This window comes from Echiichthys vipera (genome assembly GCF_963691815.1).
Source record: "Echiichthys vipera genome assembly, chromosome: 21".
NCBI classification, from domain to species: domain Eukaryota; kingdom Metazoa; phylum Chordata; class Actinopteri; order Perciformes; family Trachinidae; genus Echiichthys; species Echiichthys vipera.
In genome coordinates this window covers 16,978,043-16,997,681 of record NC_139846.1, presented here as the reverse complement: position 1 = coordinate 16,997,681, position 19,639 = coordinate 16,978,043, and the positions used below count along the sequence as shown (strand labels likewise).

Below are 19,639 nucleotides of genomic sequence, written 5' to 3'. Positions count from 1 at the left end.
TCCATTAGCACACACACACACACACACACAGCGTGCACCAGGTGTTACTGCATGTAATCCATCTTTACACAAGCATCTGCAACCAGGTGTTCTGTCAGTTTATGTTAGCCCAATAAACCAGCCAGTGCAGGCTTAGTTGGTACGAGCCTCTGTCAGTAAGCTGAAACACCCAATTAAAGCAGACTGAATCTCCTTGACTCTCCATGGTTTTATATAGCTGCTCTCAACGCGGCAGACCTCTCATCCCCTGTCATACCGTATTAGACTGACTGAAAGACACTGCTAAAAATGTTTCATACTGCCGTCCTCCGTTATTTCAGGTCGTGTGAGTATGAATTTCGCACGTAAGTGAGTAAATTAGATCAATATTTATCCATGAATACTCAGAAAATGGATGAAACAAAATTGTACTCTAACTGGTTATCATTATATCAGTATTTAGCACATAATACTGCAAATATTTCTTCACTTGTATCTATGACCACCCATACTATGTAGCTTTATTTTTTCCCTTGTTGGTACATAATTGATGAAGTCTGGAGAGAGTCAGTGGTTTCAGTCAGTGGTCTGCTCAAACATCTGCCCATGAGCAAGGCACTGCCTTCTATGTGGGTATATTTAAGAGGGAAACCTGCATTAAAAAATAAAAAATATTTCAACACCATAAAAACAACAAGGTTACACTTGAAGGTACTTTATCCTTAGCGCCAAGTCCTCATTTAGAGCCCCTTTATTAGCCCTGGGTATACACCACCAGCTGTTAGACATGAGGTCCTCAGGAACATTAAAACTGGCTTCAGCTAGTTGAGACAAGTGATTTCTGGGACACAGCCACGTGAAAATCTTCCACTGGTGTTTACTCAGGCAACAGTAAGGGGTAATTTAGGTCAGGACCTTTCTGGATGCTCTCATGGTCATTCCGATAAGGTTTAAGGGCTAACATGACAAGGTTTTGGTGACATTTCAGGTCCAGTTTCACCACAACCAAACTACTTCTACCTTTTATTTAAGAAGAAGAAAGTATAATGGGGTACTTTTTAATAATTAAAAAAAAATTGATGTCAAACTCCTGGGAGAGAGCCGCTCTTTGCCAAGTTTTCCTCACTGTTTGATCAGTGAGGGCACCACCACTTGCAGTTAATTTGTAGTTCAAATGTTGGAGATAATTTTGATCCTGATTTAATTGAGACATTTTCATTTCTTCATACTTTTTAGGTTTTCGGAAATGGATTCATTATGATGGACCTACTTTATGCTTGATTGCATCACAGTATAATTTCACATAATACTAAAAAAAAAAGGAAATTTAAATGATTTAGCTCTCATACCTTGAGCACTGGGATATATTATTTAGTTCTTGCCAAATCTCAGATATATGGAGAAAGTCATTTTGGACTTAACAATAATCATTTTGAGCATGTATTGCTTCTAAATAAAGCCATTCAACAGTCATTCACTACTATTAAATTTGCCCGAGAGACATGAAATACTTTGATAATTTCTTATTATTTTCCATTTCTTATATATATATATATATATATATATATATATATATATATATATATATATATATATATATATATATATATATATATATATATATATATATATTTATACATTACAATTTAATAACTACCACATCATATAACTAATCAAGATGCAATATTATGTGTTAATCTTAGATCTGGCATGTAAAAACATCACATTATCACTGCATATTATTAGTTAGATAAAGGTGTGACATGTTGTAATAAAAAAGCATGTAAAGAAGTAACAAAATGTCAGGAATGGTATTGTTCATTGATTATCCCGTCATGTTTAATCAATGCACTTCATGTCACTGCCACTCACTGTAGGTATACGCCAACATGCAGAAACCTCTACGTATTGTACCAAAACCAACCAGCAGAGGGCCCCAATTGAGGATTTCCCTCCTGAAGTTCAGAGGTTTTGACAGAAGCACTCATTCAGTGCTGATCTAGAATCAGGTCACCCTTTCTAAATCCCAGCCTGTAGCATCACAGCATGACATAATGGCCGTCATACTAAAGCAGTGGGTAGTGCCCTGCTTTTGGATTTCTATAAGGGATGTGGGTCGTGGTGCGGGACGAAGGGCGGCGGCGGCATGGGAATCACTGACCCAGCCTGTAGTGCTTCATAATCTCAGGTTACAATGTAAGCCAACAGCTGTTTGAGCTACAACCATGACCTAAATATTATCTGATGCATTCAGGGCTAATAGGTCCCCCCCCCCACACACACACACAAACACAAACACACACACAATGTATGAGTGAACTTGGAATAGATGTTGAATAACACAAACGAGTACAAATGAATACCAGAATTTTAATATCCTGTCCTAATTATAAGCATGTGATTTATCTAAAAGTATCTTGATTTCTGCCTTATTTTCAAAGAAATCTGTCACCAGTTCACAGAACTTCTGCAGAAACATGAAATGGAGCATGAAAAATGCTCCATACTGACTCACAAAACTCCACTGCCAATGAATTCATTTAACCATTCTTGGTCAGCAAACTTAGTATGCCTCATGACAAACTGCACACCCTAGACATTGTTGGTCATGATACTGCCTTGCCAGTAGGAAAAAAAGCCATTTTCATAAAATAAAAAAAACCTATCCTAATGTTAAATATGTTAATCCTGCGTCCACTTACAGTTTGTTAAGTGCAGAACTTGCTCATCTTTTGTCGTGTTCAGATGACTTCCTCTGGGCGGTATCTGAGCAGATGACACTCTGAAGTCAATGAAGTTTATTCGAAGAAATGATTTGGCTGCGCAGTGCCCTTGTAAGCCCTTTAGCAACTCATCACCATGTATATTAGACACACGCTCTTGGATGGCACTTAGGCTGCAATCGCCATGAGGGGTGAGCACCGTGAAATTGCGCTCTGAAGAATCCTGACAATGTTATATCACCGCTCTCCCCGGGGTTCTGTGTGTTTTAAACTCACGGCTATTTTGCGCCCCATTATTTACACTGTTCTAATGTTAAAACAGGGTGCTGACCTCTTGCTCTATGATGGTTTGACTGTGTTTTTATCAGAGGGTCCATATGTCAGGGATTATCACTTCAATGCTTCTTGTACTGTCACATTGGCCGAGGCTAACCCTTCTACAATTCTTAATAGATTAAACGCAAGCCCCTTGTGTTAAGATGTTTTATGAAAATCAAGAAAAACAACATTATTTGCTTATTTTCCAACACAACATGGCTGGGGTATTTGGAATTATTACAGCAATTAAGCATCAATGTTTGGCTCAATCACATCCACACTCGCTGTCAGCAGAAGTGTTTATTTTGTTCACATCATCCGTACCCTGTATACACCAAATTCAATCTTAGAGTTGCGTTCGTCGCAGTGAATGTGTTTATGCAATGTAAACATTCCTTCCCACGCGGTAACATTTAAGTTGTTACATCGCAATAGTGCTTTACATTTCAGTCTTGGTCTCAAACGTCGGGACTAGAAAACATAGTTGTTTATATGTGAAAAAGTCTATACTGAATAAAAAATAAAACGTTTATCATCAAAAAGCATTAAAATCTCTAATATAAAATATAGATGCGAAATACATTCATGGCTTGGTCATTATAAAGCAAAATAAAAATAATCCAAAAATTATTGCTGTCAAATGCTATTAAATATTATATGGGCTTATGTTTAGCTGTAGTATTTTCCACTGAGTATTTTAAAGACAAAATTCCAAAACATTTTTGATGAATTCCTTCCTTTTTTTAGGCAGAAACATGAACACACATGTTTCTGCCGTGGTTACAGTCCGAGAGAATGTTCACGGGGGTCTTCTGCTCAATCGATACGGTGTAACACACTACAAAAACACTGCTGTCTTGGGCACCCAAAATGTAGCAAAAAGTGGACTAGGCCATCAATCAAAAAAGCAATAAATATGAAAAATAAGTTAGCTAAAAACATTTCAAGTATCAAATCCCCTGGGTATTCACGGTTGGACATCATAAAGGAGAATGGGCGTCGTGCACTTCTAACCCTGTCAAAGATCCGGCAGCCATCTTTAAGAGGGCAACAGGCAAACCCCTTGTAAAACTGAGCAGACAAAAGCAGCCTTCAGTCTCCTGACCTCTTCACAGAACACTGCTGATAATTCATATTTTATTGAAGAACATTAAAGCCTTGTCAGTCCAGATTTAGTCTGTTCTTGGCGTAGTGTACAGTACATGGCATCTCCTGAGGCAATGATATTATTTCCTTTTGCCGGCGGCGAGGTGTCTCTTGGTCACAGCCTCCAGCCTCCTTCTCTCTGCCTCCTCGGCTTTCCTTCTTTCTTCTTTTAGCTCCTTGTACCGCCACTTTGGTATTTGCAGCAAGTGTCCCCCTCCATCTTTGTTGCTGCTCTTCCTTCGGATCTTTTCTGGTTCATAGGTGGGCACGGGGGCCTTGGACACCCTAACTTTGGGGATGCTGAACCCCGGCCTGACGCTGCTCCTCCTCAGCACCATGTGCATGGGCAGCAGACTGGTTCTCCGCAGCTCCAGAGCTTCGCTACAAGCCACCATGCTCATGCTGGATCTCCTGTGTCGAGGTGCAAGGTTCTGGGCCTGAAGGCTGGCCCGGCGGTCTGCTGCATTCTTGGCCACCACTGTGACTCGGGAGTTCTGGAAGAGTTTGAGGTGGCTCTCCACCCTGTCAGGGTTGATGGAGCGGAGCTCCTTGGCGCGCTGCTGGCGGATGATCTCAGGAACTGCATAGCGCCGCTTTCCTACACTTGGGGGGCTGTCAGGACACACCTGAAACAAAATCAATGGTCCCTGAGTGGTATTACTTGTTATAATATCAGTATTAGTAGCACTGCTGTAGCAAAAATAGTGATAATAGAAGTATTCTCTGCCTCTCTTTTGTTTGCAGTACCGTAGTAATGTTAATCTTGCATAAAAGCTTATCAGATAAGGCAGCTGTTAATTATATAATTTTATGGTGAGTAAATCCCATGAAAAAAGCAGAGAATTTGCTGTTACATTAAAAAATAAATTAGCGCCTGATTCATCATTTATCCTTTAATAGCACCATTACAACAATCTTATCATTATTGTTACTACTGCTTTATTCTACTAATTGTTAATCACAAGAACAGAAGTCATTTTTACACTGATACAAAAACACAAATATGGACTGTTGAAGCTGAAGTCTGTGGAAGGTTATTTCCACATCGTACAAAAATGCTTGACTCCTTCTGGAGATAAGAAAATAAGCTCTGATATCTGCAAGTATGCTGAGTATGTACTGACACCGCCAGGAATAATGCAAAGGAGAGCAACTTTAAAGACTTCCGTTCCAAATCCTTCCACTATCACAAAGAGTAGTTACCTACTTCCCCTTATCTCAGCTTAAATTTGCAAAGCGCTTGTTGGTGAGGGGCAAAAAGTGAGGGGCATGTGGGTTGGGGTTGATGTGTTACAATGCTGATTAATGAATTTGTGTATAATGGAGAGTAAACATGATCTAGAGCTTAAATACTCACTGTATGGCATGCCACAGCAATGACGGGGCTCCTCATGGCAGTTGTTATAGAAACCATGTGGTCGATGACACCTTCATCCTCAGGGTTGGTGACGTTGGCCATGTTGAAGACATTTCGCACGGTGTCCGACAGGCGCTTCAAACAGCCACGGGGCTCCTGGGCTTTGGCCACCAGTGATGCCAGTGGGGGCCACTCTAGACTGGAGAGCAAAGTTGATATTTCATTACATTTCATTTAGCCAACACTTTTATCCAAAGTTACTTCCAATAAGTACATTCCACCATGAGGGTGCAACCTCAGAACAGCTAGACTTAACTAGGTGGGTTAGCTTCACATAAGCCAAACTACAGAGTGCTACATATCAGTGCAGGATGTAAGCGCCACTTTTTTTATGTGTTGCTTAATGCATCTGTAATATTTCATCTTCTGTACTTGCATCACTCTTCCAGATATTGGTATATGAGAGACGGGCATACAGAGAAACAATGATCCAGTTATGACTTTACCTGTATGTATCACAGAACTGGCGCGCGCAGGGCCGTTCCATCAGGCGCGCAATCACCCAGGCAGTTTCATAACGCCCCGTAAAGAAGGCCCAATCCACCGCAGTGAAGTTGCGGCCAAAGTCCCTGGCATTCAAGGCAGCCCCTGGTGGTGACACAATAAAGAGGGTTAAATATGTCAAAGAAAGGATCAAACAGACGGTGGATAAACTTGTAGCTATGGGTTAAGGTAGGTAGAAATTTGGAAATAGTTACATGTATCACGAGTAAAGAGGAAAGCAAATCAATGACTGAAGATAAACGTTTGTCTGCAAATGCTGCTATTTGTTTCTATATTCAGGACAACTTACGCACGCCACCCTTATACAACTCTTGCAATAGTTAAAGCAATTCCTACTGTTCTTGCATGTCACACACATGTATAAAAACAGCCCCAACCATTCCCTCCAGTCTCACCCTCTTTCCCCTGGCAGGCCTCTGACACTCCCCCAACATGTTTGCTGAGAGAAATGCTGCGTTCGAGTGCAATAGGAAGTCCGAAATTTCCAATTTAATGTTCCTACTGATGAACACGGGGGAGATATACCTACCCCGAATTCACTAGTAGGAGGTTCCACTTTGACAGGCATTCCAGTGCATTTTGCCTAGTTGGAGGTCCGAAACTTTGGACTTCCCATGGCACTCGAACGCAGCATGATCAGCCCAAATTAAACAAGGCAACGGATGACAAGCATGAAGCTCAGCAAATAATTTTATACGGACCAAATAAAATAATTGGTCAGACTTTTATCAGAAATATATGAGAATTGAATATTGATGAGTTTTAATACCTTTTACATTTTAGTGTGCCATACGCTTATAAGGAGCATTTTAAGAAGAGTGTGAAAAAGTGTTAAAATGCCAGAAAGGTAAGAATTGCTTTAAAGATATTGAATTTTTAAAAAAAAAAATGCATATACTGTATATCTAAAGGTGTCATTCCCATTGTTAAATTTAAAATGAAACCCTGATGATTTGGTATTTGATATCAGTTAGTTAACATATTCAAAGTGTCCATTTGTCCACTGATCGTTCTAAACAGCCTTGATGGCAGAGTAATGGCAGAACCAACTTAAAAATCACATATTTCGTGGTTGTAATCAATATAATCTTCCCAATTAATACAGACATATAAGCATCCCAGTTCTGAGACAGGTGTGCCTGTGTGTGAAATCGACACATTTCCATCTTTCTGATTGCTACAGAGTTTTGTACATTTAGTGTCATCAGTCACATTTTCCTCACCTGCCATCATGAGCGAGCGTACGCATTCCACCCTGCCCTGCATGGCAGCTTTCATCAGAGCGGTGAAGCCGTGGCAGTTTCTCCTCTCTATGTCCAGCCCAGAGTAGTAGTTCAGCAGGTAGTTAGTGATTGTTATGTGGCCTGGAGGAAAAGAGCGGTGAACAGTAGTTACTATAGGTCACAACAAACAGTCTGGAAACACACGGCGTCTGCTGGGGATCATTCACACTTGTCCATCATGTTTTGGACAGGCAAGATCTTCTCTTCATTCGCTTTCACACAACAAACTCAAAAAGTACAGTACGAGTGCAGACGTGTGTTTTTTTGTTTTATCTTCATTGCATCTTTGTGTGCATGGGTTCAACAGTGCTCTGAACCAGCCTGTCAGTGCCTGTGTGTGCGTGTGCGTGTTTGCGTGCGTGCGTGTTTGTGTGTTACCTGCTTGAGCAGCAGTGATGAGAGCTGTATTCCCCTCGCTGTCCTGCCAGTTGACATCCAGATACGGACACTGAGACAGTGCTATGACGACGTCCACGAAACCTTGGTAACACGCAACCAACAGCCCTATCTGAGACACAAAAAAGGGACAGGACTTATAAGAGAAAAGATGGAAAGAGAGAATCAGCAGAAAAAGGGAGGAAATCAATCAAAACCGCAGTAAAGTGCTGACATATAGGAAGCGGAATGAAGAAAAATATGATCACAGCCGTGTCAGTAGAAACCCAGAAGAACAGGAGACCTCTGTGAATCTTTATAAACTAATATCCTTGAATAAATGTGACTTCCGTTATCTTTTCATTGCGAATGGTTTTGAACTCTGTGGAAGAATAACCTGTCTCTCTGTCTGATGGTGTTGTGTATTTACGCTTGTGTGTATATGCCAGGATAGGATCCCTTTTATGTGTGTGTGTGTGTGTGTGTGTGTAAATGTTAGTCTGCGAGTGTGAGTTTAACTGAGTTCGGGTGTGTGTGAGTCCTGGAAAACTCCTGTAAAAGTTGGGTACTTTCCGGAAGGTGCACACTTCATCAGCCAAGACAAACAAGTTTACCACCAGAGGAGTGATGGGGGGAAAGCTGCGAGTAGAATTTAGGAACACAGAGTTCTCAGTCGACATATCATATACACAGTGTTTTTATACATTACATATTTCTGTTAGAAAGAGATCTTTCTACTGGATGACCGGAGCACAGGTGGATAAATAGTGATTTGGAATGCAAGTTTCATTGGAAATGACTTGCATTTAACAAGAAATGCCTTAGATAAAATGTAATTAGACACCCGCAGGAGGCATCACATTGTATATTTGTTCATAGCTGATGTTGGCACAGTCTGTTTTTAATATGTAATTTTTTTTTTTTCTAAATGTTTATCCAACCTTTCATTCCTCACAGCAACCATTCCATGTCATATTTCACAGGTGTCTTGTTTTGTTCCATGAAAGGTATAAAACTGACATGCACTGCGTTTAATTCTTTTAAATAGAACTCAGGGGTTTGTTTTCAATGTGAAAGGTCAAACATGCTATTCTTCTCTTCAATTGGTTAGAGTCATGAAACACTTTCTAGGCAAGTGACGAAACAGTGGATATTATGAGTTATTCATTAAAAATGTTAAATTATTGTATTACTGTGTTTCAACTTCTTTAAGAAAAATTGAACTTGCAATAAAGTCAAACAATGAATGTGTTGTTAAGAACAACCTATTGATTGGCAAGCTAGAAGTGCTCCAGGGACTCTTAATTATTAATTAATTATCATCAAAGTAATGAGTGCTTTATTAAAGCCAGGTGTGCTGGAAAGGTCAACCACTCAGACCTACTCTGTGTCAAAACGCACGTAGACAGTGTGTGCATCAGCTGCGAGACAAATATTTATGTATTCTGCTACACGGGCCTGCTGAGAGTAATTAACACGTAAAGTGTAGCCCTTTTCATGTAGTCCTTGTATTTCCACAAACAAAATAAATCCAATCCAATTGACTCTCACAAATTTAAGGTCTCTTTCAATGATTTAAAAAATAGTGAAAGGTAAAAATCAGATCCCTGGTTGTTAAGGTAAGTCATGCTGTACATAACCTAAAATCATAAGGTATGATGAAGTATGCCAAGCACAAACAGGTGATTAAAACACCTCCCAGTTGTTGTGAAAATGACAGAAAAACTGACTAAACTACAGGAGAGATCTCTGTCCGTATAACACCGTGAGGTATTTAACATCTTTGTACATATTTATGCCATGTGAATATCAGACCTGTGCCATAACAGTTAAACAGCTTTGCTGATTTAAATCCAGCTTTGTGTTATTGCAATGAGGGCAGTGGTTGCAGATGAAGGGTGGCTTCCCTTCGTGGCCGCAGCACACAGAGCTCGGAGCATCGGAGGTTTGCCGAGAGTCCGCAAGAGTCAAGTATTAGGATATGATATTTAGGTAAATTGTTCCAATTTGTTCCACGTTTGATATTCCTTGATTTTTGAGCCTGCTTCTGGGCCACAATGTTCTCTTCATAAGAGCACTCAAACGCGACAGGTTTCTAATCTTGTTTCCCCCCCGAGTACACTGTGTTACTCCGGTAATCTTTCAAACTCTGGAATGGATGTAGTCAAAATTTCTGTCTCGCTGGAATGAATACATATAATAATGATTGGTACAGAGAGGGCCTGAAGTATATACAAAACTGACAAAGTTGGTTCCATTATCCTTCATTAATCAGGATCAAGACTGTGTCAGCTTAATGTTACATGTGACCAATTTAACAGTGGCACACATGATGGTTTGATAATTCCTTGTCCCCCTGCCTTTACTTGTGTCAACCTGTATCAGACTGAACCCTGGGTTACAACGATGCCTTGCAGCATTTACTGCACATGTACAGTTAGAAGATGTTTTTCACCTGTTAGACAAACTGAACTTTGCTGAAGCAAGCCAGGCTGTTAGCCAACTGGAGATGTAGTCACATTAGTGCTGTCAGCCCTGAGAGTTTTAAGGGGTAAAGGTGGAGAGAGGTCCTGCAGAGTAAGTTGAGTTGTCTGAAAGTACACTTACACTGGCCCGGCTCCAGATTGCTCTATCTGGTGTCGAGTCTACGTGTGTAGACCTTGTCTACTGTATGTCTTCCACTCTCTCATATACACACACACACGCACACATTCTTGGCAAGCCTCCAGCCTTGCTGTGTTGTACTTTAGCAGCATGCCCTGCAGCATGTCTGGAGCAATCTCAGTTGTCTGCAATGTCCTATTTTCTCTGTGAACCTTTCTCACGCTGTACTATCATTTAATTTCTTCTTTCGTTCTTTTTGTTTTTTTACCCTTTTCTCCAGTTTTTTCTATATTTGGGGAGTTTGCTAAATCTATTTGGCTCCAAGTCATGTGTGTCTATTCCTTAAGGAAAATGCAATCGTAATACAACATAATATACATAATATAACCCCCTCAGTGACTAACTGTGATGCTATACGGATTAAAATACCAACACCAGGTAGCTCAACAACCCTGAATCAAACAGGAGAGGTACTTCCAGGGATGGATGAGTGTGTGTGTGTGTGTGCAGTGCATGTGTGTGAGAAAGAGCTACAGTAAAATGTGAAGGGACTTTTAGCACTACAGAGATTCAAATCCTTACCGATCACCAGTTTTTGGGAGGATTTTGTATTTTGTATGTAGGCCGAATGAAGATGCACACTATGGTGATTTTAAAGCTTTCATTACTTTATGCTGATGGACGTAGACATATGCCCTCCCTGACTGTAATCTCCTCTGTAACATTAGCCCCCAATTGATGGAAGTGCAGGTTTACTTTTACAATAGCTTGTAAAGTACAAAGTAGTATACGTTACGTTTGCCCTGTGGTGTGAAGTGGTATTCGATCTCTTGATAGTATCAAAGCTGAAAACTGCTTGTCTGGATTAAGATCACTCAAATCTAACACATGTGGGTAGCAATCTCTTTATTTCTGGTGCATCCATGTGGATACAATTATTTTCACTTTCACTATCTAACATCTAGGATCCGTCATGCTGGTGAGTTTGAAAATTGTAAATTATGTTCGGTAATGACAATTTTGGCCAAATGAGTCCATATGCCATAACAAACCAAGGGGGTTACATAAATATTCCTCAGCGAAAAAATACATTTTAATTGAAATTGTATTTAATCTAAAAACTTGCATTTGCAATCAAGGTCAGTGGGTTCTCATACCGTCTGAACGCTGGCACAGACGTAAATTCTGGTCAACTTATTATTAGCTCATATGCAAACAGACAAAGACACAAACACACACACTCACACTCACAAAGTAATCTGGGGAATATCCAGGGCTAGGAATAGAAAGGCTTAGCTGTATCAGTCAGCGACAGAGAGGGGGGGTAGGGAGACGGGCATTACCGTGCATCTACAGTGGATGTGAGAATGCAGTAGTAATTGGCTCCAACGAGGATGACACACTACCCGTTGTAACCCTTAACGTTTGTTATAAACACACAATAAATACAGGATTCACAACCAACAATGTCCAACTATGTTATCAATTGCATCTTAATTAAATCATGTAAATCAGACCAACGTATATGTTTGAACAAGTACCCTAGCGTCTTCAGATGAACATGTTTGAATTGATCGACTTTGGCTTGTACGGACACGAAAGAGGATCTGGAATTATTAAGTGTAAGTAAGAAGTTCAATTTACACTTTTTGCATCCTAAAGGTTTTAAATTGATGGAACTAATCAAACAAACTATGTCCTAATCCTTATTAGTCCAGTTAACCTTTTCTTCATGCCTTATGATGTTTATCATTCTGCTACTGCTGGAAAATGTAGCATTTAGGATAGCCTCCCGACCTGTTTAATCTCCCCATAATGTCCAATGTTAGCCCTCCAACCAAGAGCCAGCTTCCCTCGTGCACTCCCCAATGTGACTTCTTTAAAAAATCAATCTTGTTTCCTAAATAAGGGCTTAATTCAATTCAATTCAGTTTTATTTATAGTGCCAAATCATAACAAAAGCTATCTCAGGACACTTTAGAGACTAGGTATAGACAACACTCTATGACTCATTTATGATTTACATAGACCCAACAATTCCCCCGTAGAGTACGGTGGCGTTGAAAACCTTCCCTATAACAGGCAGGAACGTCAGACAGACCCAGCTCTGTGGAGGACGGCCATCTGTCTTGACCGATTGGGGAGGAAGAAAAGAAGAGAGAAAGAAAGAAAAGACGGACAGATGGACAGAGAGAGACAAAGACAGAGACAAAGACAGAGACAGACACACTTCCAGTAACTATAATAATATCTATAGTAAAAACCTGGACGCAGTTGTTAGCGGTCTAAAACCATGCCAACCCATGTATCTTTTACTTCCATATAAGTACCGGTTGAAGCTTAATCCCACAAATCATCCAAGCAGCAGACAACCTGTTTCTCTGCAGCGTGGTGCAGAAAATCAAGCATAAATGGCTGCATTCGTTTGGCATTTTACAGTGCATCTTTGTTCAAGGACATGCACATGCACACACACACACACACACAGAGGCAAATATACTCTAGACCGCCCTAAATCACATACACCACAGGACTGACATAGATGTACTGGGCTGTGTTTCTGTCAATAGCCTCCCTGTTAACTGTGTTTCCGTCTGCAGCTGAGCGTTCACATGGCTGTATCAAATCAAATGTGTTGGACTGTCGCTTTGATTTTTCCACTCGTCTGTATTTGCTATAGCAGCAGCATGCTTGCTAACCTCTGCTCTGCCAAATCTCTGCCTCTTCCTGTCAGTGCGTCATTTAGTCTGCTTGCCTGATGGTCGATCTGCGTGTTGGTCAGCTTCACTTTCTGCCTGCCTGACGCTCTGTGGTTGGATTTGTTGCACTGTATCTGTGTGGTCATGTGGGTGGCCCCTTTTAAGCCGATTGAATTATGTGTGTGTGTGTGTGTGTGTGTGTGTGTGTGTGTGTGTGTGTGCGTGTATTTATTGAGTTTTCATGTGAAGTTAGGATGCCTTAGGATGTCATTGATATTTGTATATTTAAATATATTAACATTCAGAGGCGATTACCCTGATGTTTACTGACTTGCATTTAAACAATGGCAATAAATTGTTGAAATTTAATCCAACACATCCGCTATCACAGTCACAACAATGAGGATATACTGCAGGGATTCTGACACTGACAGCATATATATAATTACTGTGCCATAATCATATACAAGGTTAACTAAATACACATACTTATGGCCTACATAATGGCTTGTCATTTAGTTGCTTGCTAAATGAAGCATTCAGGCTGTGTTAGTTGAAACATGGACTGTTTCTCCCTGTCTCCTGAGGGTACAGGGGACAGACACTGTCTGTTTATGTCTGACTTATTATGTTGTGATCATGATTACAGTTAATCAAGTTTCAACATGTCCGCTTGGCAATGGAAAGTATGATTTTATTTGCTCCAAATGCTGGATTGAGACAAAAAAATGGTTTGAAACCAGATTCAAATAGGCATTTAAAACATGCTGGAAAAAAATCTATCAAGAGTGGTGACTGGGTGTTCATGGTGCTTCATATTTCAGGAAAAATAAAATGTACTTTTGAATGTTTAAGCCTTCTCGTGAACCTCAAAACGTATTCTCCAGTTGCCATGGAACATTTATTGAAAGTGTCGGTTTGTAGCTGTAGGTGATGACTATCAGATTTCCTTTGCATTCCTAGAGGTCGATGATGAAACACTTGTTATCTTTGTCTTTTCTGGGTTCATTTTTTGCAAATGTTGTTTCAGGATATTTGACTTGTACTTTTTTATCCTCTCTGCGTGTCTTATCCTTAATCTGTGTCACAAGATGTTTTGTCCACAAGGATTGTTGATATGTGCTCAACATTTTATCATGAAACCTCTTTTTGGAGCATATTTATATGAGCCAAACAGACCCTTGTGGATGCTTTGGTGCAAAAATCTACTGAGCCTACATTCAACTGACCCGGTCCTCCCTGTTGAAGGAGACCAAAGACAACAGAGGCCACACATGATTATGTGTGTCACATAAAATAGGCAACTTAAGAGCCTATTTAGTTCTCCAAAGAAGTCTACAAAAAATGACTTCTCTTCTCAGAGTAGCGTGGTGTATCACAGCAAATCACAACCGTGAGGATATTCAGTAACCCAGCGCAACCTCTAGTATGATATTTCTTTTAGGCAGCAGTTCTACAAGCGATATTTAATGGTTTACAGTAATAAGCTACAACAGATTATGATTTTTCGTTTATTTATTTAATTAATCATTTTCCGCACTAGCTTGCGCACTGGCTTGCTTTTTTTATGTAAGCCATTAGGTCTACAGGTTGCCGCGGGCCAGCTATATCGTGTACATGTATCTGTATGTTTCCATTTACTGTGAAACCAGTGAAATATGAGTCTGTTTTTGATGGCCGCTTTGGTGGCATGCGTGATTCCGACGAGTCAACAGCTTGATCAGACAGTAGCATTACGTCACTCCATCGTTTTCTGCTCTCCAGACTACTGGACTGGATGTCGATGTTTAGCCTATATTTTTGAGACTTACCCAAGTCTGAAAGCAGCTCAAAGACCAGGTGTTATTTGTGGAAATATGTCCATCTTGGCAGTGCAAAGCTTGTTACAAACTATGATGCTCGGCTCGCGTTTTTGAACACTTTGCACATTGCGCTCAAACGCCAACGTGCAAGCTCTGAGCCAACCCTGTTTTGCCTCCGATCTGGGCCCTTTGTCAGGGAGCTCCAACATCTGTTGGCGAGTGGAAAATCGGGGCTAAAGTCTTGTAGTCGGTACTTGCCAATAATGTAATTAAACGGTTAGAACACTTGTAAAGCGGAGTGATTCATGTATTTAAAAGTTCCAGTCATGCCTGACTTGTCCAATCACATTACTTGGTCGGAACTAATCGTTGTATAATTTATATTTTTTTTATCAACCCTACTATTAATATACAATACAATACAATACAATACTTATATATATATATATATATATGTATATATATATATATATATATATATATATATATATACAATATACTGTAAATTGAATTTGACATAACCTCTACTGTACTTTCTTTGACTTAAATCATTATGCTATACTGAGAATCTCCCTTCTGAAGAGTAGAAAGGGGAAATATGCTGTATTTGGCCAAATCCAAGCCAGGGATGTAACACGCCTCTTTGTTTTGCACATCACCCTGTCAGGCTGTCTGCTAAGGTTGTATTAGGATGTTGACATCTGTGTCAGGATGTTGACCTTAACAGAGTCTTATCAACATGTGTTTCCAATCGAGGGGTTGTGTCTGGGTAGACGCACGCTCCCTGAGGTCACAGGTCACATCCTGGTTATCTATGCAAACACGTAACTGGATTCCTCAGTGTCCCATGTCATACAGACAAGAGGAGAAGTCTTAACATTCAAATTATGTCATTGGTACTCCTCCTTCCTATGTCCTCATCAGCAACTACATACATACAGAGAAATAGGAGCGAGTTGTGGTGAAGGATGATGAGAAAGGAGAGGAGATAAAGAGAGATGGGGCAGCCTCAAGGTGACAAACGCGGATTTGTGATTTAAGGTCAGTACTATGAAAACATAAAACAGCTGGGAGATTTTCAATGGAGAAAGTAAATGAATAAAGCACACTTTTTTTTTCCTCAGCAACTGCAGTCACACTCCTTAATTGCCAATGGTAGAAAACTTCAGTTCAGTTATCTTTTATGTTGAGAGTAGTCTATAAAACAATGTGCTGTTAATAAGAAAAATAGCTTTGTCAACTCTTTTCTGAATCAAATTGTAAAGAAATAAACTAAGTCACAACAATACAAGTTAAAGTGTGGCTCCTCTTCAGCACAGTGCCCATTGCCAGCTAATTCAATTACTATTAGCGAAATGTCTCGACGGATGAAAACTAATCTGGTGTTCCATCATTATGGATTTATCTCTTTGACCCGGCCTGCAGTTCTTTGGCAGGAGTGAAGTGATACACAAGGTGTAACAGGGATACATGCTTTGATTTCACTGCAGAGACCGTATGATTTCCAATCATTTTCTAATAAGTCGAAACTCTTATGATGAATTATACCTTCAGTGAAATATTACAAAACGTGTGTGTGTGTGATTTAAAGTCAATGGACTGAAGTGGTAAATGATTACACATCTGATGTTGGTAAAGTCTATAATTCAACCCACAGGCACTGCTACTTCCCTATTTTGTAATTTATGGCTTTAAAATGCATCTTTGGTCATTAGCTCGACTGTTCTAATTGCACTTAGACACACTAATGCCGTCATGTTATTGCTCGATAATGGGTTTTCCTACAGACTCACACAAATTAAATCCAACAGTAGAAAAACACAAATGCGCATTCTCAGGCGCATACTCCCATACACATAAATGTGCCTGCATGAGCACACACACACACACACACACACACACACACACACATACAAACACACACACATATACACACACACACACACACACAGAGGATTGTGTGTTCTGCTAACCATGAGAGACTTCAGTGTTTTTATGGAGCTTGAGGTTGCTCGCTCTAGCAAAACTGAGGTCTGTGAACACACACACACACACACACACACACACACACACACACATTCGGACCTGTCAAAAAATACAGTTTGCTATGAATTCTGGATAAAAAGGTGTCCGCTTATAGAAATGAACTGAACCAATGAAATAATGATTAAAAAAAAGTAAATATGTAGCCTAAATGTGGCATTCTCAAGCTGACAGCCTGGTAACCAACCTGTCTGGTTGAAATATCAGATTGTTTGATTTTTAACCAGTTGATTATAAATGTGATTATTAATTCATCTTTGCAATTAAGTCACAGAGATGTTAGTGTTGTCAGTGAGGCAGGACAGTCGGAGCCTGGAAATATAGGGTAATGTAGTTAAGCAGGCCTATGATACTGCAGCGACCTAGGGATTATCATTTCAACAGGCCTTCCTAGACTGACTCCACGGCTCTTACTACTAACTGAACTTAGTGCACTTGTTGAGTGACAGAAAGGGGATGGAGGCTGTCTGTCTGAAGATGTGCTTCCCTACTAAAGAAAGATCTAGTGCCCCTGAGCAAGACCACTGAGGCCTACCTGCTTCATAACTTATCTATATGCAAATGCAAATAGATCTAAATGCTGTGTTGAATAAAAACTTTGATTTATAATTGCAACTGTAGCCAATTCAGCTACTGGACTAAAGCTTCAACAGAGCCTTGTCCTGTCCATCACACCAGTCTGTTTTCAGGTCACAAGCACAACTTTTCATGTGGTAAAGACTGGTGTCAAAGTGGACTAACCTACAGTTACGTTACTCGTTGTGTTATGCGTTTAATACCCTGTTATTCCTGTCCTTCTCATTGACCTCCTCCTCCTTCACCCCATGCCGTATCATTATCCGGACGATAGCCGCGTTGTTGCTGCAGCACGCCTGGAAGAAAGACAGCGGCTCGGGGCTTTCCGGAGACGGGCTGCGCTCCGAGTCCGCGAACACATCATCCAGCGGGTAGAAGGAGTCGTCCGACGCGATACTCCGACAGTCCTCTAAGTCCTCAAAGTCAACCTCTTCGAAATCATCGTCATCTTCCTCCCCACCTCCGTCGTCCTCTTCTTCATCCTCCTCCTCCTCCTCGCACGAGCCCAGGTAGTCCTCGTCGTCACAGTTGGACGACGGGTGCTCGTTTATGGTCGGTTGGACTTTTTGGGGGATGTTTCCCCCGACTTTTTGCTGCTGCTGCTGCTGCTGCTGCTGCTGCCGTAGCTGTTTGACCCGGACGGACGAAGCGCCTCCTCCATCCCTGTCGTCTGTGATCAGCACCATCTAACCCCCGAGCCTAGGGCAGTGTCCACGGGGTATAGAGTGCAGCCTGACACGCGGGGCGCGGGCATGGGACTGTGGGTGTCCTCAGACAAGAGCGGAATCCAAACTATCGTGACCCGAGCTTAAAGAGTCACTTAAATCCCCCACAGGAGCCTAAATTACACAAACTCCTTGACCCGCGTCAGGCCTAGTTAAGCATGTTGCGCGTGCAGTTGCCCGTCAGTAACTGTCATTTTCGAGTTTTAGACAATACGCCCATCTGAGCCGTGAACGTCCCACGGAGTGAAAACCTTCTGTCGCGCTCTCCCAAAACGAAACCACGTGGGGTTGTAGTTACACTTATCCGGTCCGAGCGCACACGAGTGGAAACGTATGATACATTTTGCAAAACAAAACAAAACAAAACAAAAAGTGGAGCTAAAGCAGAAAGTAAAAGCGGCGCGCACACGACCGTCCCGTGTAGACTACAGGGCGGAGAGACACATCAGCCTGTTAACCTGTAGTCGCCAAAGCCGATTAGATGGGACTGGGACCTCTCTCTCTCTCTCTCTCTCTCTCTCTCTCTCTCTCTCTCTATGTCTCTCTATCTATCTCTCTCTCTCTCCATCTATCTCTCTCCCTCTCTCTCTCTGACTCTCTCTACTGACAAGAGATTAGTTCTAATCTATCTTCTGTGAACGCCACCCTACAGTGAAACATTTATATTCTTAGCCTATTAATATAGGCTGGTTGAGTAGTTCACTTCCCTGTGTGTTTATCTATGTGATATTGCTTCAGTCTGCAAATTGAGATTTACATGGAAGCAGCTAAGTGCAGTATGCCTATCAGAAATTATTCAAACTAAATAGGCTTTATTATAGGGTATATGCTCTTTCTGTAAAATGAAAGCTGAAGGTCGTTTACGCGTGTGACAAATGTTTGTTTCTGTTCTTTCTACCAAACCTCTTGTGGTTTCAAGCGTGTTGAAACAGAATTTTAAAAAAACTCTTTAGGACGAAATCCCCTACAGTCTGTGTTTGAATGGTACTTTACATCTGATTCATGAAAACTCATGTGGGGAAAACCGGCATTTAAGTGTCAGCCTATGATGAGTCATTTGATCTGGATATCTACAAGGCATTACTTATTATAAACTAATTGGGCTCGCCAATTTCCAGGCTAAGAAAGCAAATTAGGTTCAAATGAAGTGATTAGCATTATTAGATGATTGCCGCTCATCGGTTACATTTGCCATGATCATATGTAGGCTACTGATTATGAGATAATTTTACACACAGCCACAGTGCAGTTCTGTTCAGCCATCTCTCTCCCTCTGTCTGTCTGTCTCTCTCTCTCTCTCTCTCTCTCTCTCTCTCTCTCTGTCTCTGTCTCTCTCTTTTTCTTGGCCACTGGCCAATTGAGATAATAGAGACATAGACTGGGCTTCATTACTTGGCGCTGGACTATAGGGAGAGTTGGGCTTGTGTGTATAACCAATTTCATCT

General features: G+C 40.9%; 1 protein-coding gene across 1 annotated transcript; it reads right to left on the bottom strand.

Annotated features, from left to right (window-relative positions):
• Positions 1-4,092: 4,092 nt before the first annotated feature.
• Positions 4,093-18,294, bottom strand: ankrd33ba (ankyrin repeat domain 33ba). Its single transcript, XM_083936139.1, has 6 exons — positions 17,673-18,294; positions 7,749-7,878; positions 7,311-7,451; positions 6,030-6,171; positions 5,524-5,722; positions 4,093-4,792 (listed from the first exon to the last, which is right to left on the bottom strand). The coding sequence occupies exons 1-6, from the start codon at positions 18,153-18,155 to the stop codon at positions 4,247-4,249; spliced, it is 1,641 nt and encodes a 546-aa protein (XP_083792265.1). The 5' UTR covers positions 18,156-18,294; the 3' UTR covers positions 4,093-4,246.
• Between the last annotated feature and the right edge of the window lie 1,345 nt (positions 18,295-19,639).

Bases quoted from the DNA above. Each gene is read 5' to 3' on its own strand.
- ankrd33ba (XM_083936139.1), bottom strand. From the start codon at position 18,155: ATGGTGCTGATCACAGACGACAGGGATGGAGGAGGCGCTTCGTCCGTC. The intron at 7,452-7,748 runs GTAACACACAAA...CTTTTCCTCCAG, and splicing joins CATCACTGCTGCTCAAGCAG to GCCACATAACAATCACTAAC. The intron at 6,172-7,310 runs GTGAGGAAAATG...TGTCACCACCAG, and splicing joins ACGCTCGCTCATGATGGCAG to GGGCTGCCTTGAATGCCAGG.